Source organism: Hippocampus guttulatus, chromosome 20, assembly GCF_054856545.1.
Source record: "Hippocampus guttulatus isolate MCC_2025c chromosome 20, RoL_Hgut_1.0, whole genome shotgun sequence".
In the NCBI taxonomy this organism is placed as follows: domain Eukaryota; kingdom Metazoa; phylum Chordata; class Actinopteri; order Syngnathiformes; family Syngnathidae; genus Hippocampus; species Hippocampus guttulatus.
Window position 1 is genome coordinate 7,626,918 of NC_141280.1, and position 24,475 is coordinate 7,651,392.

The following is a 24,475-nucleotide window of genomic DNA, read 5'->3' on the forward strand; positions in this document are numbered from 1 at the left end:
CAGGCCAGTCTTCAGAAGCCCCATTCAAGGGGGAGAAAAAAAGGGGAAGTCACGGCGAGACTCATCATGTGGTTGCCGACGTTGTGCCGCTCACGCACGCTTGGGTCGGGACTACGTGCTCACAGTCATGTACATGCGCGCACACGCAATGGAGAAAGTTACAGTTAGTGCTGCTCACGGGGGCATTACAGGTATTAGCTTTATTGTTTTAGCAATGCTATAATGACAAACTATAATTAGAATGGCACTCAATGGACCACAGTCCCCTGCCAAGGTCGAGCGGTCATGAATATCTCCTGTCCTGTAGGTGGCGGTAATATGCATTATTGCAAAATTACCGCCACAGAATTATTTTCCCCATTTTTTACCATTCAGGGTCACTGCCTCACTTGACCCCAATGCAAGCAGACTATAACAGTTAATACATGATTGTTCGTGATCTTTTCTTCCAGTGATGTATTGGCTTTGAAATTTAATGTATTTTTTTGGGGGGGGAGAGGAATGGATGGATGGAAATTACTGAGGTAAATACAACCAGAAAGTCATGCACGGGGAGGGGGATCACAGAATGAATGTCAATGCTAATGTACTTTTCCCATCCATTTACTTTCCTAACATTTACTGAGGCAAGGCACACGTTGAGAAACATTTCATGGCACACCACCAAACAAATATGTCGATATATACTGATAATAATGGCCTAGCCTCAATTTAATTCAAATTTACTCACTCACAAGTGCGATTCTAGTCCTACGCCAGTGAGCCAAAACAAATTTGCCCATAAATAATAATCTATGTAAGTCTATCACGAACCTATGCTGAGTCATAATTACATCATTCATGTTATAAGAAACAAAAATCTGGAGACTGAGTATCAAGCCTTGTGGAACACCATCAGTTTTCAAATGATGTGTAATCAATTTATCATGTCAGGCATAAGCGTTCTTCTTTGCGAGCGTAATCAATCAATCAACCTAATAATGAGCAAATGTATGATGACTAAAAATAATCAATCCATCAGCAAGTAATTGCTGAACCTTTTCTTGAGCCAAGGCACATATTTTTGCACCATCAAACAAAAACGTCATTAACAAGTATCTGTACCAAAACAATGAGGATATAGTCTACATGTAATGACAAATCAGACAAATCAAACGATTTAGACAAATCAAGGTACGGCTGGATCAATTGAACCGAACACTAAAATTTAGACAAGTCCGGGTTTTTTTTCCCCTCACCTTTCGCCACGCCCACGCCTCGAGTGCACCAATCACGAGCGACCGGCGTCACACTCACACACGCACATTCAGCAGACGCACGCACACTACAGTGTGGAGTGCAGTTGGAGCTGGAGTGTAAAGACGCGTCCCGATTCTTTGGATGATCATCTGACTCCGCTTTTGGTGCGCGCAAAGGAGACGTCAAAGCGGAGCATACGCGGCCTTCCGACCACCACGTGACCCCCCCCACACACCCCCGCCGCCCTTAACGTGGGCTCGGATTCAGCTCGAAGGACGTCCGGGAGCGCTGCGCGAACGGCGGACTTGACTGGCACTGTCACTGTGGCGCAACAAGCATGGGATTATTATTCGGTGCGTAATGTTGCCACGGGGCCAATGCGGGAAAGCGCGCCGCCGCGGGACCATGTGAGACGTTCCTGATCGTGCCTCTCTGTGTTTGTGTGTAATGTGTGGATAGTAAACCCCCCCCCGCGCCCTCCCCCGCCCCCCGGACCCCCACACCTCACGCCCCCGAGGATCGCGCGACAAGTGAAGCGTTTTGTGCGCAAAAAGGATTTTCTTTACTTTTTTTTTTTTTTTTTTTGGAACGCCGCCACCAACATGGACGCGGCACCCACGGACCCGCCAGGAGCCCCTTTTTAATTGTCGCGTTTTGTAAATTGCAAACTTGATGGACGCGAAGCCCACCGCCCCCCACCAGCACCGCCGCGGATTCTAACACCTCGCCCGGATTTGGATTTGACAACACCATGAACTTTATTGACAGTTTGACACTATTATTTCTGACGCTGTCGGCTGTCAAGGTGAGTCCACCGTGGGTCAAAAAAAAAAAAAAAAAAGGAAACACGTCACATGACCTTGCCGGGTCATTGCTGGCCTTTGAGTAAATTGCCAACATGGATTTTTTTCAAGGACCGTTAAAACGTTTTTATTTGTATTTTTACATATTTCACATTTATTTTGTGATATTGATTTTATTATTTAAAAATATATTTTCCATAATGGATATATATATTAAATTCACCAAAAATGTGTGTAAAAAAATATTATGCAATAGCTATAGATATCATTTGTGTCAAAATAAGGTCAAATGTGAAGATTTCTTTAACATTCAAATATTTAAAAAATATTTCTGTTTAACTTTCAGATTATTTTCTTATTTTATAAATGTTATTTTTTTTAATTAAGATTTAAATACTTTATGTTTTACATTTTTTAAACTATGGTTTTACTGCTATACATATGTGACATTTACATTTTAAATAAATCCAGGATTTAACAAATATATCTTTTTACTATATAATATCATTATTTTACGTGAGCAATAATTTTCAAGTTTCCAGTGGTAGGACCATGGTAGGCATTTATGAGTCCCTGAATATGGAAATCAAAAAAAATAAAAATAAATCTAAATTATTGACTGAAGAGTTACCTCCTGAAAATCATTTGGCAAAAATAAAAATAATTTAAAAAAAGTAAAACTTGCAGTGATACTGCTGAACTTGACACTTTTTTTTTAAGAACTCAATGAACTTTACAGTTTACTGTACTTGCTCATAGGTCAGAAGTGCGAGACATATTCATGAATGAAAGCAAAGGAAAGATGGGTGGGGGGAAAAAGACAAAAATCTAATTTCAAAAATAATCATGCAATAAAAATGAAGGCCCCTCAACACCCCCCCCCCCCCATCACCCCCTCCCCCAATTACAAAGGGGCATCCTATCCTAGCCTGACACCCATCCCAGTGTTTTGAGTGAGTGGGAGGTTAGTTAGGGTGGTGGGGCTCTCCCAACTGGACCCCCACTCTATCGCTCTCTCACGCCACTCGGAAGAGGCGGGGCCTACGTCCCTTCAACAGGAATTACTTTTTTTCTTCTTCTTCTTCATTAAGTCCAATTGGGGCCGAGTGTTGCCGTCTCACTCAACATGAGCGAGGTATTGCACACCCATAGAAACTTGCCAGTAATCCTTTTGTGCGCTGCCACTGCGTGCACACACACACACACACACACGCAGTGAAGCAGTGAAAGGGGGTGACGGAGGGGTGGGGGGGGGGGCTGGTTGACATTCTCACCGGCTTTTAAATGGGAATGAACGCAGCCAGGAGTCCTGAAAGGTTACGAAATCTGCACACTTGTCGCGCACACGGGGTTGTAAAAAGTTTGCCACGTTCAGTACCAAGCTCAGGTCACATTGCCTCAACTCGCTGTGGCAATCATTATTCTTGAAAGAGAGAGAGAAAAAAAAACAGGTGGGAGTGTTTTATTCAGCTTGCCAATTGTCAGAGCAAAATGCTGGAACCTGTTTTATTCCGTTCGTGTTTGTCTGAGTAAATTGTCAAGGGAATGTGATGTCACATACTTTTTCTTGTCGATATAAGAGCAAAACATGTATTTTAAGATCGGAGTTTGGGAAACATATTGTGTGGGGGTTTTTTTATGACAGTGTATATGAGATTTATCATTGTATATGACAGATTTACACTTGCTCAGGTTATATCGCCTGTGTGTGTGTAGAGAGAGAGAGAGAGAGAGAGAGAGAGAGAGAGACAGACAGAGAGAGAGAGAGAAACTGATGTAAAGTTTTTTTTTTTGTTCTCTAAGGGTTTCAGCCGACAAATGTAAATCTATATTTTTGCGCAATAAGGCCTTGCACATCTCACTTTCGCCCCGTTTCTTTTTGTTTTTTTTCCGCAGAGTGCCCAATTACCGAGGGAAACGCAGAGAGGTCCACATGACGGTAGGTGACCTTTAGGACACGTTGGCATCATCAATACGTATGTGTGTGGACGTGTGTGGAGCGTGAGTGTGTAGGGCTAATGTTTGGGAGTTTGTGGGACTATGGATATATGAGAGAGAGGGAGGGAGAGAGAGAGAGAGAGAGAGAGACTTTTTGAAAGTGTGCGACAGTGCAACTAAGTGAGAGTGAACGAGTGAGTGGATGAGGAAGTGAGTTTGTTGGCGTGAGATTGCAAGCGTGTGAGAGAGCAACAGTGAGCGAGGGAGCGTGGGAATTAGTGTGTTACGAGAGTGCAAGTGTGTGAAAGAGCAAATGTGAGTGCGTTTGCGGTTGAACAAGTGAACAAGCAGGTGAGTAAGTGAGCTAATTTGTGTGTGAGGGTGAAAGGTGAGGGTGCATTTGCGGCTGTATGAGTGAGTCGAGGGAGTTTGTGTGCAAGTGTGAGCCTGGGCGAGGGATTAATTGAGTGCTTGGGTGAGTGAATGCGTTTGTGTCAGAGTGCAATTGTGTGAGAGTCGGCGCATGTGAGTACGTGCACGTTTGAATGAGCGAGTGAGTTTTGTGGGCGGGTGAGGGTGTGTGAGAGTGAGTGAATGAGAGTGTGTGTGCGAGTGTGATGCACGCGAGGGATTAAATGTGAGTTGGTGAGTTTTTTTTGAGTGTGTGTGTGGGAGAGAGAGAGAGAGACCAGCTGATCTGAAAGCGCTATATAAATAAAGATGTATTGTATTTAGGCCCATTTACTGTATGTGAAGGTTCCACGGTGCAGGCACATGCTCGCCCCCCAGTGGCCGCTTTTCCCGCTCTACTCCAGGGCCTTTCAAATGGAGACATTTGGAACTTTTGTCCACTTTTTTTCATGTCTGAGGTTAGGCTGAGGGAAATGTTACCATCACCAGACTCACTTTTACAGAAAGGAATGGACTGTCACCCCCCCCCCCCCACCCCCCACGCCCTCTTTTTACCCCCCTCCACAATCCCAACATCGCCCAATCCGATTTGGGAAGAAACGGAGTTGGAGAGGGAAAAAAAAAAAGGAAACTTGTAGTTATTCTTCATGTGCCGGTGTTTGTATTGGCGGCCCGAGGCTTGTTTCTCGCTCACTTGTTCTCAGATTGATTGATACCTTGGAAGCGGCGAGTCCAGTATGCGTCTCGGGGGATGAGTTGAGCCCTTTGCCAGATGTTGATAGATTGACACGTGGTCTTAAATTGACGTGCTAATCAATTCATTAATTAATTTGCGAGACCTTTCCAAAAATCACATTCACCTGAGCAAGACATTTGCATATGCGTCAAACTTGCTGAATCGGCAAAGTGCAATGACTTATTGGAAACATTTTTAAAACCACTAATGAGGCGAGACTGTGCAACGGTTTCTTTCCTTTTGGCGAACAACACCAAATCAGCAAATCAAATAAATGCGAGCCACAGCAAAGCCATTATTATTTTTTATCTATTTTTTTGGTCTAGTTGGATGAGTTCTCTGCACTTAAGATAAGTCTGCCAAACATGAAATTCTCGGGAATTCACTAATACGCACACAAAGCTACGGGAAGTCCGTATTTTCCCTCCCGTTTTTGCTTTCTGAAGGTGTACCGGCTACGTGTCCCAATAATTTTTTTCCATATGTAAATTATTAAGATGTAAAAGCTTCAAGAAGGCATTTCAATTCCTGACCTTGACCTAGGAATACTAAATGTTATGCCAAGTGATAATGGACAAAAATGCAGGGCCAATGATGTAAAAAAAACAAAAGACTCTTCATTTTGTATTGCAGTCATAAACGATCATAAATGCCATGTGGCTTATGAGGAAGTTTGAATGCTGAATGCTATTTGTTGTCGTCGCTGCTGAGGTGTGAGGTAACATACGGCCCGGTGTTTCCCAACCTCATTCGGGCGATTGGCAAAATCTCACAGCGTAGCACCAAATCAAAATGTCACAAAAACGTGGACACATATAGGGAACAATCGTAAAAAAAAAAACAATCGTCAAAAAAAAACGATTGCGATTCTACAGGTGGATGCGTCATTTGATTTTGGAATGTTGGTGTATCCAAAGAAACGACAATGAGGCGCTCTAAAGCGGCCACGCACGTGTGTCTAGTCCCCAACTCCTCACTCTTCCCCCCTTTCTCTGTGTGATGCTCACACGGCATACAAACAACGAGGCGCTCCAAAGCAGCAGAAGACTATCGGAAGGGGGGTGTCGGCATAGCTAGCTCGCTAACTGCACATTGCAGTTTTTCTTCATTCGATTTTCACAATTTTTGCCCGTCTTGGACATCGGTTGAAGTGGCCTTTCCAACCAGACTTTTTTTTTTTTAAGGCTTTCACGTTACTACGTACAGGTAACTACGTTACGAGCGTTTTTCACATCCAGTTTCTTTGCGTGCGTCTCCCTCCGCAGTGATCCCGTTGATGGAGGTGTACAACAAGAGTTTGTGTCAGCCTCGGGAGCTGCTGGTGGAGATCCTGCAGGAGTACCCCGAGGAGGTGGAGCACATCTTCATCCCGTCGTGCGTGGTGTTGACGCGCTGCGCCGGCTGCTGCAACGACGAGACGCTGCAGTGCATGCCCACGTCCAGCTATAACGTCACCATGGAGGTCTGGCAACTTTACTGACTGATTATCCTTTGGGGAGCCATTTTGTTTTGGGAAAAGGGAGGGAGGTGGGGTGGGGGGGGGGGGGGTTGTACGCTGTGGCTTTTTGCTAATCGTTGCGCTTGAATCGGGCCATTTATTTCTGGCACCGGGAGGCGTTTCGGTTGTGGTTTTTTTTCAACAAGGCAATTATCGTCGCTCCAATTTGTCAACAATAGTCCATAAAGTATCTTCAACGCGTTTCTGGATCTGTTTCAGATCCTCTTGGATGAAACAACAAGCAGAATGCAAGCACATTCTGTGATTGTTTGACTAACTTTTGCAATTTTCCCCGAGTTACTAAATCCCTTCTGTGTCTTTTTTTTTTCCTCCCCACAGATCAAAAGAATAAAAACCCAAAGGCAACAAAATGATATCTTCATGAGTTTTACAGAGCACAGTGCATGCGAGTGTAGGTAAGAACCCCCTTCACGCACACAGCGACATGGCTAAAACATGTGAATGTGTTTTTAAAAAAAAAAGAAAAAAAGAAAACAACCAAAAGAAATGTCAAAGCCCCCCTTCATCGGCTTCTGACACTTTTGACAGGTCTGCTAGATTCATATCTCGGTATCGTCTGCTTTCTTCTCTTGGCTCGCGATAAAAAAGCCCGCTGCAGGTTGAAGCGTATCCCAGTAGACGTTCTCCATACATGTGCGCCGGCTTATCCTCATTCCATCGCACGGAGACACATTAGTGCAGCTGCTACCCAAATTCTCCGCGTTACCCCCCCCCCCCCCCCCACACACACTGGTTCTTCACTGTTAAATGTGGTTTGACCGGCTCATTATCTTCTAAGGCAATGAAACGAGTCATTCGGAAGTAATGTCTCCTTTCCAACTATTAAGTCTTTTACCAGAGTTTTCAGGCAGCTGGGATACGCTTTTTTTTTTCTTTTTTTACCTCCTCAAGGGAGGGATGTCCTCGAAGTCCGCGATTCCCGGCCAGTACGCCGTAAGAGATCAACAGCTGCGCCGTGGACAAATGATCCAATTTAATTCAAAGGGTTCGGAAACTATTTATTTACGACAAACATAGATATGTCTCTATCGATGCCCGCGACGTATGATGACAAGCAAAATAATACAATGTTCGGCCACTAGAGGGCGGAAGGTATAGAATTAACCGGCATTACTTTTTGCGACTTTCGGCGGCGTTTTCGGTTGGCGGTGAGATGATACGCATATAAAAAATATGCGCCTCGGCTGAGTAACGGCTGCTCTCCACCACAATTTCAAAAGTATCGGGACAGGTCGCAAACAAAAGCTGATGAATATTCAATTGCTATAATTGAGGAACGCAGGACAAACATCGAACCTCAAGAACATTTAAATTTGGAGTATGGTGACTTGGGTGAAAAAAATGAGTTCTTGCACTTAATGTTGGTTTGCTGTTCAGCAGTTTTGTGCCGTGCCTGAATGGTTTGCACTGGGGAAAAAAAATGTAGACAGTCATTTGGAAAAAAAAAATGCTAGGACACCAGCTCTTTTAGTGCATGCATTGCAAAAAATTACATTCTTAAGAGCACATATTTGGTCTCTATTTAAAGTGGATTTTTCTGGTCATACTTCTGGACCGGAACTATGTGGTGCTATGTGACCCTGTTCGTAGCACTGCTGAAAAATGGTGGTCCTTTTGTTTTTGTTTTTTTTGCATTTAACTCATTCACTCCCAAAGACGTTTTTAAACGTCTTTTCAGACTTGGTCTAGAATTGGCTGGTACTGAATGAGTTAAGTTGCCTATCCATGTTCGAGATGGATGGATGACACTAAATTGCGAAACATTTCCTGCCTACGGCATCTAATGTGGGTGAAAAGTTTCACGATCGTGCAGACGTGACATTGGCCAGTCTACGTGTGAGCGTCTGAGCGTGAGCTGCGGCTGACAGCAGCTTCGACGTGAGCGTGCTCACTTTGTTTTTATTGTTCTCCCAACGTTCAATAACTGTTCTCCGTAAACACTAAAAAATGTATTTAAAAAATAAATAAAAAACACACCTGTGAGATAGCAAGTGTGCTAATGATGAACGATTATATAGCGGTGGAAACACTAATGCCCAGTGGCCAAAGATCAATACATGATACTTGAAACGTGCACTGATTTTCTCTCTTATTGAGTTGAGACCGTCAAGAAAACCTGCTGATGAAATGTTATTTCTGACCACCCCCCTCCCCTCGACAAAATAAGTTTCAAAATGCCTGCGCAGCGCGTGACCCCGCAGAATGAAATAGGGCGCCTTTCCTCATACTTTTGCCCAACAAGAGATTTCACCACAAAGCATTATCAGCGGGAGGCGTTGAGCCCGGCTATTGTGTGGGTATGCACTCGTGAAACAACACTCAACCGCTCTTGCCGCCTGTGACCGCGCAACAAGAGGTCATTTCAAAGTGAAAGCTTGTTGGGCAACATTTTTGGATGACAATGATGTTTCATCCGCAGACAACTCTGATGCATCTAACATAACTTTTTTTTTTGTGACTGTGCCTTGCTTTCAGGTTAAAGAAAGAAGTGAAAGAGCTGCGAGAAAAGTGAGTACAGAGCGTCTTCTGAACCTTTAATGCTTGAGTTGAACAATAGCCAGCAGAGATTCGATGTCGTTCGAGCAAACAAAAGGGGCCTCTCTCTCAAGGATGGCCATTTTGACTTATTTGCCTCCAGTCGACCACGGCACTCGTTTTCCAAAGTGGAACACGAGCTGTAATTCCGTGACTGCTGGTTGTCGTCCAAGGTTGTCAAACATTTCGTAGCTGCGCAGGTGGGGTATTAAGAAACGTTATACCGTTCTGAGCTTGTCTCAAACATGTAAGGATGGTTACTGAACTCATTCGCTGCCAGACCATGAAAATTCAAGACCACCAAACTTCCCAAAAAGAAAGCAAATTCTCTAATTTCACCAGAAAAGTTTAACTTTTTTCATTCTTTAGCCATCAGCAACGGAACATGGCACCAAAAGCATCAGTTTCTGACCAAAAAGCAGTTTTTTTTAATGATGTTCAGCAGAACACTGACTTCCACCAAAAAACTTTGACACATCCAACTACTTTCAAAAACATAAAATGGCCCTTGAGCACAAAAGTTCTTCAATAATCACAGGCGGAAAATTTTGATTCCGTCCGAAAAATGTCCAAATTGTTCCACTTTCTGGAGGCTCCACTGTAATTCGGAAAAATACACTACTCACAAAAATTTGGGGATTTGGGCATTTCGGGTGAACCTTACATGTACTGCAGTGAACTTGGAGGCCTGAAATACACAAGGTCAACTATTCATCGTTTCAGTATAACTTGCAGTTTAAGTAAGTTCAGCTGTAAGGGTTCTAGTGCATTTTAGGTTCATCCTGAAACATCAATATAACTTTTAGTAAACTGTGTCATTCTTAATTTTATTTTCAAATGGATGGGAGGAGCTCTGTAAATGTTCTGAACTCCTGTTTCGATGCCATCGGGATACTGAGCAGAAATTTTGCAGACATCTGTGTGGCCTTTTCATCCTTCTTGCAACTCAACAGCGCCTCTGCAGGTTGTACCCGAGTACTGCATCCCCTTTTGCTTCAGCAACTTCAAGACACGATTAATCGAGTCCATTCCCCCACCCCACGTTTTTATGACTAACAAAATGAACACATCATTGAGCCGCGCAGGTGGCCTCACGCCGTCTTTCAAGCACGCCGGTAAATAAGTGACTCTTAACGAGTTCGTTGCCCTCGCCACGCCTGACCTTTACGCCTTTCTTCCCCTCGCCCTGTCTTCGATTGACATTCTTCCACTCCTATGCTTCCACTTCACTCCCTGCTACTCCGCTTGCTCTGATATCGATAGCGGCGTCGTTTTGAAGAGCCGCCTCGGTTTATGGCGTTTGCTCAAGTTGCGTCCGCCGGCACCAGAAGCCGCTAAAATCCGTTAAAACAACTTCCCAAGTGAGTGCTTGTTAATATGTTGAGGCTTTCGACGGGGCCGGGGGGTGTCGTGGGGGTGGGGGGGGAGTTTCTCCTCTTTAACCTCCTCTTGATTGTTTATGAGCTGTCCCACAGTGGCTTGCGGTCAACAATAACGACACTTTCGCGGTCATTCAACTCGGGTGCCTTTCGTTTTGTTTTTTTTGTACATTTGCCAGTACTGTGACTGAAGTCATCAATGTGAGAGGTCGGGAAGAAGCAGCCTCCCAAATACACTGGATTTCGCAATTATTCAAAACAACACCCATCAGCGTTGTCAAGTCATGACAACTGTTTTTTTTGTTTTTTTTAAGACAAGGAAGAAACATTTTCATGTAAACACAGCGCAAAGGACAGATTTAGTACCCGAATGATAAATCTATTGCAGTCTGTTTTACAGTTTAATCTGCTAGACTGTTTAGACAGGCTTCCAAGAATGTGAACATACTGTATGAGGAAATGCGCTAATGGATATTTATCTTCTTATAATGATGGTGGCAAGTAAAGAAATATAAAATAATCATAAATATGTGTTTCATAAAAACATCACATTGATATTTCACATTGAAATCATTGCAGGCGAAAATCCATGATGGTAAAACCATATTAAATAAAACTTTAAAACATTTTTTTTACATAGTTTTAGCCCACCGCACTCTTTAAACAACTTATTAAATTTACTAAATGCATTTCGAACACTTTAGCTCACACTTCTCTAAATAAGAGGCACAGCGTGCTTGCTTCAAATGTTTTTTTTTTTGCCACTTTCAGTTCAACGGAACTTGATTGTAAATCCAACACAAAATCAAAACGTATGAAACATTGTACATTCAAACACCAAAATGTAAGCTGTCTTACAGCGGTAAGTCACTTTTTTTATAAGAGTGTTTCCAGAACCCCGATAGACGAAATATGTGAACTCGAGACACATAACACCAATTCACAAAATGCATGTGGGGTGCAGGTTTTATATTTGTCCACTTTGGTTCACCATCCCTCATGCTTTACACTGCTGTGTCTGTGACTTTGAATGTGTCGCTTTAAAAGTTGTTGGTTGAGTGATGTCGGAGTCGGCGAATGACATTGCGCGGTTAGCCGTGTTGGCTCTGGATAGCAAGTGGCTAACCCTTAGCCGGTATGTGTGTTGAATTACTCGGCGCAATAGATATGGAGCTGCTGTTATGTTCTTATCACTTGGTAACCGTGGTAGCGAAGTGACCCAGAATGTATTTTGCGTCAAAATCATCACAGTTCAGAGTTTAATCTCTATTTTAACCATCACCTTTGGGCTAGCAAAAATCCAAAATGCTGTTATCGCTGTCCTGAGGACGTGTACTCATTTCGCATTACAAATAGCGACGGCCCGATACGCAAATGCGACAAGTTCATTGCTATTTTATTTATTTTTTTGGTCTTTCGTCGTGATTTGTGGGTTATTCACAGACACAGAAATATGAAAATAATGGTTATCGGCCATGCGATAAATTCCAAGTGAGCCTTATAGAACTTTCATTAAAGGGTCTTTGCACACTTGAAAGTGAAATGCCCACTAAGCAAAACGTGCACATGTAAAGCCCCAGGTGCATCCTTTGTAAGCCTCTAATCCTTTATGAGCTTGTTCCCATTGTGTTGCGCTTTGAATCAATAACGAAGTTAAGACTTGGCTTGACTGATGTGGTCCAGAGGAAGTTTATTATCTTTCATTCATGTGGGGAGTTTTATGTATTTAATTCTTTTTTTTTTTAAATAAAAGAACACAATAAATTGCTTCTTCACACGGAATATTTTCGGTCCACAACGTTCCGCTATTTATGTGGGAAGCGCAGACAGGAGGCTGCATTGTTCCGCATGTGTTTCTGAATCTTTACCAGTCACATCGTCCTCGCCCCTGATTCTCAAATTCCCACAAAACTAAAATCACATTCTCACATAGGTTGAACATGGGAAAAGTCTCCCACACGTTCTCGGCGCATTTTTGAAACATTCCTTTGGGCGGGGAAGAACAGCTCGCCGCCCAGAGGAAAGCGCGTCGACACGCTTGACTGTGCTCGGTGAACTGAACACCTGACAGCGGCGTGCGTCGCAGACGCTCAATAACCCGCAAACGAGTTCAATGGCAAGCTATAAATAAATACCGCCGCTTTGACTCAATTTGTAAAAAAGAAAAAAAACCAAGTAAAGCAGCTGTCCACTCCTTCCCTCGCTTCACGCTCTTTCTTTCTCTCTCTGCGTTGTTGTGCTCTCTCTTCCAGACAATCCCGGCGAGGCCCAGCTAAAGGCCAAAAAAGAAAGCGAAAGAATAACCCAGACATAACAATTGGCGATGCGTATGTCAGCTCCGCCTTCTCCATCTACCTGCACCTGAGTGTCGTGCTTCTCGTAATTAAGATGGCTTGGGAAGAGATCCTTTGCCCTTTTTAACGCCGTACCTCCGCTACCCGTCCGCTAGCATGTTGCTAACCCGCCGTGCTACCCGCCCCGTTTTGCTAATGCTGCCATACGCTGCTAACCGCTAAATGAATCCATCTCACCCGTCAAGACTAATCAATCGTCCGTCAATGTTAGCTAGCTAGCCGTAACGCTAATATGAAAAGTCGTCATCTGGATATCCATCTGACAGTCCATGCCGTGTGTTAATTGTCCTCACTAGTAAAATGATTCGGCACAATAATAGAACAGCTCGAGCGCCTTTGTAGAATGACTTTTTGACCAGTAACTTTTGTTTTCCGACAAGTATGTCAAATTTGTCCGACTAGGATGTACAAAGAGCGTGCTAATACGACCGTAAAAAAATTGCTTAAGACACAGTGGTGTACTGGCGCAAGCTAGTACTTCTACTTGCGCGTTGAATTTTCTTGCTAGTGAGGACAAAGATTGTCCTGGTAGATATCAAGGACATCAAATACAACGGATTTCTGTGCGCCGAACCCAACTGTTGCGATGTGTCATTCAAGAAAAGTAAAAGCACAGGTACATTTTCCTTGTAACGTCTCCACTTTAGATGGGTGATAGCGGACAAGCAGGAACGACCGCGTCCACTGTTAGCCGTTGTTGATGCTGTGTCGCTATCAGCGGGATCGTAATCGCCGTGTTTAGTCTGAGTCGCTTTGCTGTGTCTCGCCTCCGTCTCCTTTGCCCTCTTTGTGCTTTTCATCTTTTTTTTGTGTGTGTCCTCGCGCACAATGCTGGTACTTTTTTAATGTCATGTTCAGATATGAGTGATGGCTATCTGTTGATTTCCTTGCCGTCTCCTATGGGTAATTTGTAAACCAGACCGATTGTGTATCAAGTACTGTTTTTGTGTGTGTGTGTGTGTGTGTTTCACCGACCAAGCTCTTCTCTCGCAACAATGTTGCCTTCCATTTTGTGTCTCAAATGCAATTGTTGGTTTGTCATCCATGTACGGCGCAATGGAGTAGTCCTTCCCATCTTTTTTGACAATAAACTGAAACGAAGACGTCACAAAGCGGATTCTTGAGTCTTCTTTGACGATAGTCTGCAGATAATAGTCACGTTTCCACCTCAGTTGGGTTCACCGTCGTACAGTTTGGCTCCTGACCAAGCTTGCATGACAATGCGAGCGATGTGTCATAGCCTCGAAAAAGATAGACACAACACCAACAGTAATAAGTCGAATCGAGGCAAGTGAACTCTTCTCGGTAGGGCAAACACGTTTCACAGAGTTTAACTCTCTGATGAAAAGCCGTAGCATTGAAGTCGCCTTTGACGCGAGTTGGAAAGTGCCACTTGCTACTGATAAATTGCCAGTGACAAAACCAGGTGGCGAGTCTAGCCGGGGCTTCAAGGGTGCCGAGTTGATAAGGTACGGCTGACGTCAACTGAATTTTCCTTCACTCAAAAAAAACAAAACATCTTTTTGGGCAGAACGGATTACTGCAATTTCAACTCATTACAGTGGGGAAAGTTGATTTGACTCACAAATACATTGAGTTACAAGCTTGGTCAACGTTATGATTTTAAAATCGCAAGTCAAGGTGCCACAAAAAAAAGAAAGTGTATCGTACTCCTTGGTGAAAACGTGCCGGATATCTTTTCTTATTGAGGGCATGCCTAACAAACGGGAAGGCATGTGAGAGTGGTCCAATGGGAGAGGAACGGTTCAGGGGGCGTGACGGTTCACTATACGGCGTGTGTTTTTGCCCTGTGTGCAATACTAGCCAGACCGTCAGATGCTATGCAAACACTTGGAAGATGAAACTATGAACGTATGACCTGGGGAAGGGTGACCCGTTTGCTCGCTGTCGTAATTCAACACTCTTGATGATCCTCATCTCTCTCTTTCCTTCTGTTCTTCCTGTCTGTCTGTCTTCGTCCAGTGTTTGCAAGCCGTGCTCAGAAAGAAGGAAGCATTTATTCTTGCAGGATCCGCAAACCTGCCGCTGCTCCTGCAAACACACCGACGAGTTTTGCAAAGACCGCCAACTAGAGCTCAACGAGAGAACCTGCAGGTGAGAGCCGGTTCAAGCCACGCTTAACGCAAAAAATATACATATCTTTGAGCTGTCTGATTTCATTTTTGTTTCTGCACTATGTATTCATGTGACAAATTGACAAATAATTGTCGTGATATTTCTTCCTCACTGAGGCTGCTACAGTGACTTTTTCAGGCTTCCTATTGGCTAATATGGCCCAACCGTTGCACATGAGATGTTTACTTTGAATTAGTTGCCTTTTTTAACCTTTGAGTCGGTAAAAAATAATAATAAATAATTAATTATTATTAATAAATAAATAAATACATTTTAAAACATGCTCGTCAAACTTTAAACTGTATTTAATGGGATTTTTTTAATTATAAATTTTGGTTAAATATAACCACATTTATTATGTTTTATTTTCTATTTTTTTTGGGGGGGGGGTATGTTTCATTTTCAGTCCTACAAAGAATACACCCCAAACCCCATACCACATTTCCATTAATCAGTATCTTACTGCAATGCCCTTGCACGTGGGAAAGGAGAGCCACAGCTGCAGTTGCGCTTTTCAGCCATTTATTTAACAAACGGAGAACAGTAAAAGACATGAAAAGCTACCGTCGGCCGCAGCTCACGCCAAGACACTCAACGTGACATGCTACCACGCCACCACCACTTGCCTCTTCAAGTCACGTGTATATATATACATATATATATATATATATATACTGGGGGGCGGCCCGGTAGTCCAGTGGTTAGCACGTCGGCTTCACAGTGCGGAGGTACCGGGTTCAATTCCAGCTCCGGCCTCCCTGTGTGGAGTTTGCATGTTCTCCCCGGGCCTGCGTGGGTTTTCTCCGGGTGCTCCGGTTTCCTCCCACATTCCAAAAACATGCATGGCAGGCTGTTGGATGCTCTAAATTGTCCCTAGGTGTGAGTGTGGGCGTGAATGGTTGTTCGTCTCTGTGTGCCCTGCAATTGGCTGGCAACTGATTCAGGGTGTCCCCGCCTACTGCCCGAAGACGGCTGGGATAGGCTCCAGCACCCCCCGCGACCCTAGTGAGGATCAAGCGGTTCGGAAAATGGATGGGTGGATATATATATACTGTATATATACACACACACACACACACACCATATTTTCTCGAGATTTTATGCCGTCAGCTTCCTTTTCTGTTCTGAAGTACTTTTACACCGTGCTTAAAAAGTCTCGGCGAATACGCTTAAATGGGTGTCTGACTTGGCTTTTTTCCCCCCCTCTTTGTTCAGATGTGACAAGCCCAGAAGATGAGGGAGGAGGAGCAGCGCACACAAAAGATGAAGGAATACTCCGTTCTATTATTAGAACGTAATACAACGGATATTTCACAGCACAGCACTTTGCCATTTTTTCTTTTTTTTTTCTTTTTGGGCCCGAAAGCTCTTCTTTTCTGTGGAGAGCATTCCACTCCGGACTTTCAGAGAGAGACGGACAGTTTGCCTCCCAGTGTATATCTACAACACGTGCGTGTGTGCGTGTAGGCCAGCATACCACACAATTGTTTGCTGCTACAAAAAAACACACACACACACACAAAACAATCAAACGACTAAAACAATGTATCATTTGATGGAAGCGCCTTCTAACCACCCTGTTGCTTTTACTTCACTGGATGCGAGTCTACTGTGCTGGTGCACACAAAAAAAAAAAAAACGCTTGGAGATTTAAGACGACTTTAAGACGACAAGGATAAGGAGGAAGAGCGTTGTGGCGTGGATTCACACACGGATGTCTGATTTTACTGGCAAAGCGGGTGAGGGATCTTCCTAAAGACGGCTGCTTTTTTTTCCTACGGGGAGGGGCGGGGGGGACATTTTCAGCACACGACACGAGGAGTGCCTTGAAAGGGATACTGCAAGCCAATGTGCTATTATAGCTGGCGTGAAAGAAAAAAACCACTGAATGAAAACTCTACTGTAGTTTGATTCCATCGGGAAAACCAGTGCCTCGCTTGAAAAAGAAAAAAGAAAAAGACTCAGAAAAAGTGCTTTATAAATTATTTGTTCCTTTTTTTTTTCCAGGAAAATGGGGATTTAACGCAGTAGTGCTTTGATTACACGTCCTCTCTGAACTTGTACATACCTAATATTATCCATTCATGCCATAGTCCATTCTAGATAATTTATAATGTCATAGAGTATTTTTCAGTATTCATTTTATTGCCCATATTTAATGCGCTCTATTTATATATGCTGTGTTGTGTCCCAACTCTCCCGGCGACTGTCCCGTTTGGCAAGGATTCTCCTGTGCTTTTATTTTGTTTTTTTTACACATAACAGAAAAAAATTGCCAACCAGAAAAAAAAAAAAAAAAAAAAGATCAGATATTTACTAACATTCCCTAAATGGTTCCTTTGTAGCGAGGAGGACACCTGAATTAAGCAACGTGTGCGTTCAACTTTTAGCATCTGCGTCGAGGTGTATGTAAGGAAGTACCACGTGTGTTTTGTCCGTCCTGCAACGCGCAATTACAGAAAAACTACTGCTACAAAAACCACTACTACCACCACCACATGTTCGAAATATATCCAGAAAACAACAACCTCCGCCATCAGTCTTAGAAACCTGATTTATTAGCTCCTTTTTTTGTTGTTTTGTCCCGACACTAATAACCTGTTTCTATGTGTCCATGTAAAACGGTAAAGCATATTTATTTTCAAATTATATTGTTTTTATATAAAATACAGAAAAAGGTTCTTGTGTGGTGTTTTTTTTCCCGGCACCTAAGGACACTGGTGTCAAACTCAAGGCCCGGGGGCCAGATCTGGCCCGCCACATCCTTTTATGTGGCCCGCGAAAGCAAATCAAACATGTCCACTTCCATGATGCTTGCTAAAATCTCTACCAAAATTTTAAATTCTCATATTTAACAAATTAGAGACATATCGTAAGCATTTTCTTGTGATCAAAACCCTCATTACAGAAACTTAAACAATCGATCACTATCATATGGTTTCAGTCATAACGGCCCTCCAAGGGTAACTAAAATGTGGCCCGCGACAAAAATGAGTTTGACATCCTTAAGACAAACATGGGACGACACTTTCGGAAGGGGGAAATCAACCCCCCGAAATTTTCTTCACAATATGTCGCATGCACCTCCGCGGGTCTAAAAAACGGCATCGTGATTAGTATTGTGTTTGTGGAATATGAGCTAAGTAGCAAAATCCACCTTTTTTTTTCATCCATCTCTGGGGATGACCATTTTTCCACTTTCTGTCGACTTAAAAGTGATATCACAGTTGCATGGAGCTCACGTAACGGACCAAACTGTGATGTCATTTTCAGACAACAAAAAATAGTGGCAAAATGGCCGCCACCTGAGATGAACAAAAACGGGTTCACTCATTTTATTTCAAGCTCTCATAAATGAGATAACTTCAAATTTGCTGATGATATCTCGAAGCGAAAAGCACTTCATTAAAAAAAAAAAAAAAAAAGGACAATACACCCCACTCCACAAGATAATCACTCATGATAATGTTTGAGAGACATCTGACATTCAGTCTCTTCTGGCTTTGATCAGAAGGGGTGCAAAATGATCAAATGGCACCCAGAAATCGGTACGCTTAGAGGCGGCGTTTAAAAAAAAAAAAAAAAAAAGATGACGACTCTTAAGAGGTTCTGAAGTCTCCTGAATAAATTCCAGCGCTCTTATCCCCCCCTGAAAGACGGTCGGACGAGGCGCCTCGTGACTGCCAAGTGCAAAGTCTGAGTGGAAATATTCGAGTGGTCATGCCAGGAGCAACGTAGCAGCGGGAGCAGCTGTGGCTCGTGACGTGCCAATAGCATCTGGGGGCCCCCGTGCAAGACATTTTTTTACAACAAGGTCGTCAGATGAGAGCGGGTCATGTGAAAAGTGTGAGTCATTAAGACAATTTGGCGTGATTAGTCTTGAATAACCCTCCGTTGGGAACTTCACAAGGTTCGAAGGCCTGCCTCAATCATCAATAATAAAATGACAACTTGCTGCTGATATCAAAAGCTTTTTTTTTTCCTTTAAGTAGTAGTTATCGCTGCGGGATTAGCAACTTGCTCAGTAACACTTGAGCAGTAGCTGATCTGCAGGCCCCATGGCACCAATCTAAGCCTTCTGAATGTGCTTTAAGTGGACCTTTTGGAGATCTTTGGCCATGTTTGTTTTGAAACCAGTTTCCCTCTAAGCCCCGGAGACCCTGCTGCTTCCTGGTCGGATTAGCTCCCCTCTCTTTACATGCATACCTACATATATATTTAAAGCACACCATATAATCCCAGTAAAGTCTGGGGGCCCTCTTGGTTTCACAGAGTCCCAAAAGAATGCCGTAAACATTTAATCTGTGATTTAACGGCAGCTCGAGGCCCGGGGTGCGAGCGAGCTGCTCTGTTTTAGCTTAATTGTGCTTGTTTCGTGTCAGTCTGGCGGGTTTTAAATGGTAACAGAAAAGGGCTTGTCACTGAAGGAGCTGCCAAATGTGCTTTCACTGCCCCAAAAAATAAATACAAAAAAAAAAAAAAAAGCTAAGATTTGCCACTGAAGAAAGCTTTTTCCCCAAATAAACTGAAATGCCATTGAAAAAAAATTCCCCGGCAAACACACCAAACAGTCTTGCGGGTTTGGGCGTGTGCCTTTAAGGGGTGTGGCCTAGTGATGCCATGAGATGGAACTGGCAGTTTTCTCATCTTGTATTTGTGTGTTTAACTGTTTGTTCTGCTCAATAAATTCTGCTTTTATTCCCGGAAAATATATGATTCAATTCTTGCAAAAATATATAGTAATAATAATAATAATAACAATAATAATTTTTAAAATATATCATAATAATATATGCGCACACACACAAAAATATATATTCTTAGACAGTTGTGACTTAGACACTATGCTTGACTTTCTTTACTCCAAGATTTATTTATTGTCTTATTTGGGACCACTTCGATCATTCGGAAAAATATATATTTTGCCCTCTTTAAACGGGCTGTGACCTTTGCGTTTGTGACACAGGAAACCATGGAGACAGGCGAGACTAATCGTCAAGACCCGAGGCGGTAAACGTGCCTCCCAGCAGGTAAATGCGGATATAAAAGCCTCTAATCACGACTTGGCACCGAGCCCTGCTCACAGGCGTGTCTACGGCGTGGTCAGGTATATGTGCTCACTCACACGTACCGTGCCTTTAATCTATATTTACCCACATTTGTAACCGACAGTGACACGGGGAAAAAATGCCCTCGTTGGGTCACGAGGTGGGAGGAGGGCGGCGGGGAATAATCAGACGGACGTTTGCGGTGCGCAGGTGGCGCAAAAAAAAGAGTAATTGAAATCAAGGAGAAGGGAATAACTCCCTACCGTATATTTCCGAGTAGTCGGCTGAATGGGTGAGAGGTGTGGTACACCTTGGATCCCTCCATTCATGAATCACCAAATGACAGATGAATTGGTTTCCTGGAATGCAAAAGAGACTAAATTAAATTCTAGTTGGGCCATTGCTGGCGTAGTGCTTCACACAGCTGTGGTGCACCATGCGGCTGACATTTGGCTCCATAAAACCAAAAATCAAATGTCCAAATTGTCTTCCAAGCCTCTGGAAACCAAGATCATTCATTTATTTGTACCCCCTAAATGGTAGCTGTCGTCTTTTGTTTATGAGCCACAAAAGTGGCCTTGTTATAGGAGAAAAAAAAAATCACAAGAAATTGGGGAAACAAATTTGGCAGTTATGTGATCCACCACAAATCACTTTGTACTCCCAACGAGGTTGATGAATGTGTCACGTTTTAACATTATGATCACTGCTCGTTCCCTCGTTAAACATTTATTATTTTATATTTTTTATCACTACTCATTCCTCGTGTGTGTGTGTGTTTTTTTAAGGTTCTGTCAATGTGTCGATGCCTTCTTGTGGTGTGTGCATGTTCTCCGCGTGCCTGTGTGAGTTTTCCCCGGGAACTCCAGTTTCCTCCCACCTTCCAAAAACATGCATGGCAGGTTGACTGGGCACTGCAAATTGTCCCTAGGTGTGATTGTGAGCGTGAATGCTTTTTTGTTTTTGTGTGTCCTGTAATTGGTTGGCAACCAGTTCAGGGTGTACCCTGCCTACTGCCCAAAGACAGCTGGGATAGGCTCCGGCACGCCCGGCAACCCTTGTGAGGAGAAGCGGCTTAAAAAAAAAGGATGGACGGATGTTTGCCCGCTTCTCTACTTTCAATTCTGTACCAAGCTATATTGTACTTTAAATAAAAGATAGCTTGATGTGCATAACGGTGCCTTTTAAATGCACCACCGGTTTTATACGACAGACCCCTCTTCAGTGTACTCACTTCATTTTACTCTCCTACCCCCTCCATCATTTGGCTTGCATGGCGACCACTTCCCGGGCTGCTTTATTGGGGGCATTGAATTGATACATTGCATAATATGTTGGTTAACTTCCACATTTATAGGTGACTCTGGACAGAGGTGACACTGACCAGATCTGTTTTGTTTAGCGTGCTGGTGTCTCGTCTGGTGTTACGGCCATATCAGAGGAATTTTGCAGTTATTATGTCAAAGTTGATTTTGTCTTCCCTCCTATCTCCCGTGCGATTAGATTCCCAGAAGTCACATGAATTCATTTTGTTTCCCTTACGAATGAACAAAATTAACTTTGACCAACATTCCACCCAACAATAAACACACAATGCTTCGCTGACCTTTCTACTTACTTTCTTTTGTGACTGCAAAAATGTCACCAACTTTTCAGGTTTATGGACTACAAAACATCAATATGCGAATAGTATATATCATGAGAGTGTATTTATTCCAAAGAAAATACGAAGTGAGTGTATTTTGAGGTTTAAATGCTCAGCTGGCCCGTGAAAGCAGAAACATGATTCATTTGACTTTTCATATACTTTTTCTTGTGACAGGGAAAATATCAACAGCTTTTCAGGTCCCTGGACAGCAAAACATCATGACACAGATATTAAATTTCATTGATAACAAATGTGCAAATTTATTCCGAAAGAAAATATAATAAATAAGATGCATGCTTTTAAGTAAATCTTGACAGCAGCTTTCCCGTGAGAGCCGAGCAAAAATATATCGTTCATTCATACGGGCCGAACAGCCGTTTTGTCACCTTGCTATGAATATAATCTGTAGAGCTGTTAGTCACATTTAACGAGAGTGTGTAGATACATATACTTACGGGACAAGTAAGAAACGATCAAAATGTTGCTGTCAGTTTCCCAGAATGTCATTTGTGTACTTTTTCAACAATATGTAACAGCTAACTAGTAATACAATCTCGTGCAAACTATGTGTGTTTTTACGCAAAAAAAAGGCAGCAGTAACTCGTTCATGAGAGCAACGCAAACATTTAGCATGGTTGCTAACGTCAGGCGAACGTTAAAACCTGTGTGAATGGTTAACTGGCTTCCAAATTGACTGGCTCGGGAGTCCAGTCATTTTGTGTTTCCTTCCTGCAGATTCGACACCAGATACGTTGAAATTGTTCAATCGCAGCACACCTGTTCAATTCCTCACGTTAAACAAAACATCTCGTTTAGAACTTCCGACTGGCTACAAAAAAATTGGAAACATAGAAATACAAAGTTAAGAGCGGTATTTGAACCCGTGACGTGGAGGAGTGTGTGCATCACCTTCGTAGCGAATTTACATGGTCGCGATCGTGTTGTCCACGGGTGTGCGTGTGAGCATGGATAATTGTTCGTCTGTGTGCCCTGTGATTGGCTGGCAACCGGTTCAGGGTGTCGCCAAGACGGCTGGGATAGGCTCCAGCATCGCCCTCGACCCCTGTGAGGATAAAGCAGATCGGAAAATGGATGGATGGATGTTATGGTAGGGCGCTTGACAGCCACTTCGACAAATGTCTGAAGAGTACAAAATAAAACAGTTGGACGTGTAAACGTTAAGTGTGCTGTCTGTCTTTTATTTTAAGAACTATAATACCATCGGTCACGGAATAGATGGGGACCGAGAGACGTCTGGACCGAGAGTAGCGGACGTTTCTACCAGATTAGTGGCGAGGTACGTGATAAAGTGAGATTAAGACATTCCCGGCCTGTTCTCACTAAAATCGGCCTATTCATGACCGCTTAAATCATTTACATGTGATTACATTCGCATGGTTGAGCCATCAAACTATACACGAGAAGGGGAGGGGTAGCCCTCAGTTTTTTGGGTTTTTTTATGTTCACTTTGTAATCAACAGTGGTGGGAAGTCACGAAGTACAAATTGTTACTGTACATAAAATTCTTCTGTACTTTTCTAGTTCTTACGTTGTCAAAATAGGCTTGTGACATTTTAACCTCTGTAGTTGGTGACACAACATGAACCCTTTCGTGTACAAATACACATCAGGATTTTTTTTCTCAAGTGTTTTTATTAGTCTTTATTATTGTTAGTCTTTATATATCTGTATTAAATGTCATGTTGTGATAACACAGTACATCGCCTATACATTAGGGTGATAATCGGAAACTATAAATGGATTACATTTAATCTCTTTCCAGTGCCATATTAGAGGATTTTCATGCATTTCCTCAAATCCCAAAAGGAAATGGATCACCTTTGCCCCGCCCATCTCGAAGCAATGGAGATCTCCGTGTCATCGCAAAGATACAAAGTGCAAGTGTCACATAGTCAAGCGGTGTGCCACACAAATCACACTGAACGGCGGCGCACGACTGTGTGCTCAGTGAGTGCGCCGAGTGTGTGGCGACATTCGGAAAAGTGTTACATCACCACATGTACTTAATGTGAACCTGCTGTGGTCAAATCGCAGCGTGCAGCTTTTTTCATGGTCATCGTGGCTTTTACATGAGGGGGTGGGGGTGGGGTCTGAATTTATGACGAAGATTTTATCTTTATAGACAATGAGGGGAAAGAGAAACATGCTTCCTGTCCTTTTTTTCCTGAACAAAAGTATGCAAACGCAATCCTTCAATGTGAAATGTTCAACGTAATAAAATAAGTGCAAACCTTGCCAGCTGGTCGATATGGAAGAATAAAAGTCATCGCCCCCCCCCCCTCCCTCCTTCTTTTGCCATGTCGAATTTGACAGCTGAGGCAATGCAACGTCAGCAATACAGCTGCAGCTTCAAAGCATGTACCTCGGGTCAAATGTTTTGAACATGGATCAATAAGAAATAAAGTAAAAATGCAATGACTAAACCAAAAGAAAATGTGGTTATTTTTATGGCAGAAGCAAAATGCTATGTAAGGCAAAGACTTTTTTTCCAGGACAAACTCTCTCAGACAGACGTTTCCAAAACGGATTTGGGGAAAGCCTCACTCCTCCCGCTTGCAGGCTTTTGGTTTGTCTGGCAAACTGAAACTCAAGGACGAACAGATAACAGGACACACACACACACACACACACACACACACACTCACACTCGCTATGCATACAGGCTTCCAAGCCTAATCAAACATTCATCCAATTCATGGAAACCGTTT

The 24,475-nt window shown here is 43.1% G+C and overlaps 1 protein-coding gene across 4 annotated transcripts; it reads left to right on the plus strand.

The window, feature by feature from the left end:
- Positions 1–1,342: 1,342 nt before the first annotated feature.
- Positions 1,343–20,215, plus strand: LOC147187827 (vascular endothelial growth factor A-A-like). Of its 4 annotated transcripts, XM_086100709.1 has the most exons (8): positions 1,343–2,044; positions 3,939–3,981; positions 6,393–6,589; positions 6,965–7,041; positions 9,122–9,154; positions 12,813–12,887; positions 14,898–15,029; positions 16,266–17,731. In XM_086100709.1, exons 1-8 carry the CDS (start codon positions 1,991–1,993, stop codon positions 16,285–16,287), a joined length of 633 nt encoding a protein of 210 aa, XP_085956835.1. In that variant the 5' UTR covers positions 1,343–1,990; the 3' UTR covers positions 16,288–17,731. The 4 variants fall into 4 exon arrangements, with proteins under 4 accessions (XP_085956835.1, XP_085956833.1, XP_085956832.1 ...); XM_086100707.1 differs by lacking the exon at positions 12,813–12,887; XM_086100706.1 differs by lacking the exons at positions 12,813–12,887; positions 14,898–15,029; positions 16,266–17,731 and adding an exon at positions 20,017–20,215.
- Positions 20,216–24,475: the final 4,260 nt, after the last annotated feature.

Coding starts and splice junctions, on each gene's coding strand:
- LOC147187827 (XM_086100709.1), top strand. CDS start 1,991: ATGAACTTTATTGACAGTTTGACACTATTATTTCTGACGCTGTCGGCT. Junction 12,888..14,897: donor GACATAACAATTGGCGATGC/GTATGTCAGCTC, acceptor GTCTTCGTCCAG/TGTTTGCAAGCCGTGCTCAG. Junction 15,030..16,265: donor CTCAACGAGAGAACCTGCAG/GTGAGAGCCGGT, acceptor CTCTTTGTTCAG/ATGTGACAAGCCCAGAAGAT.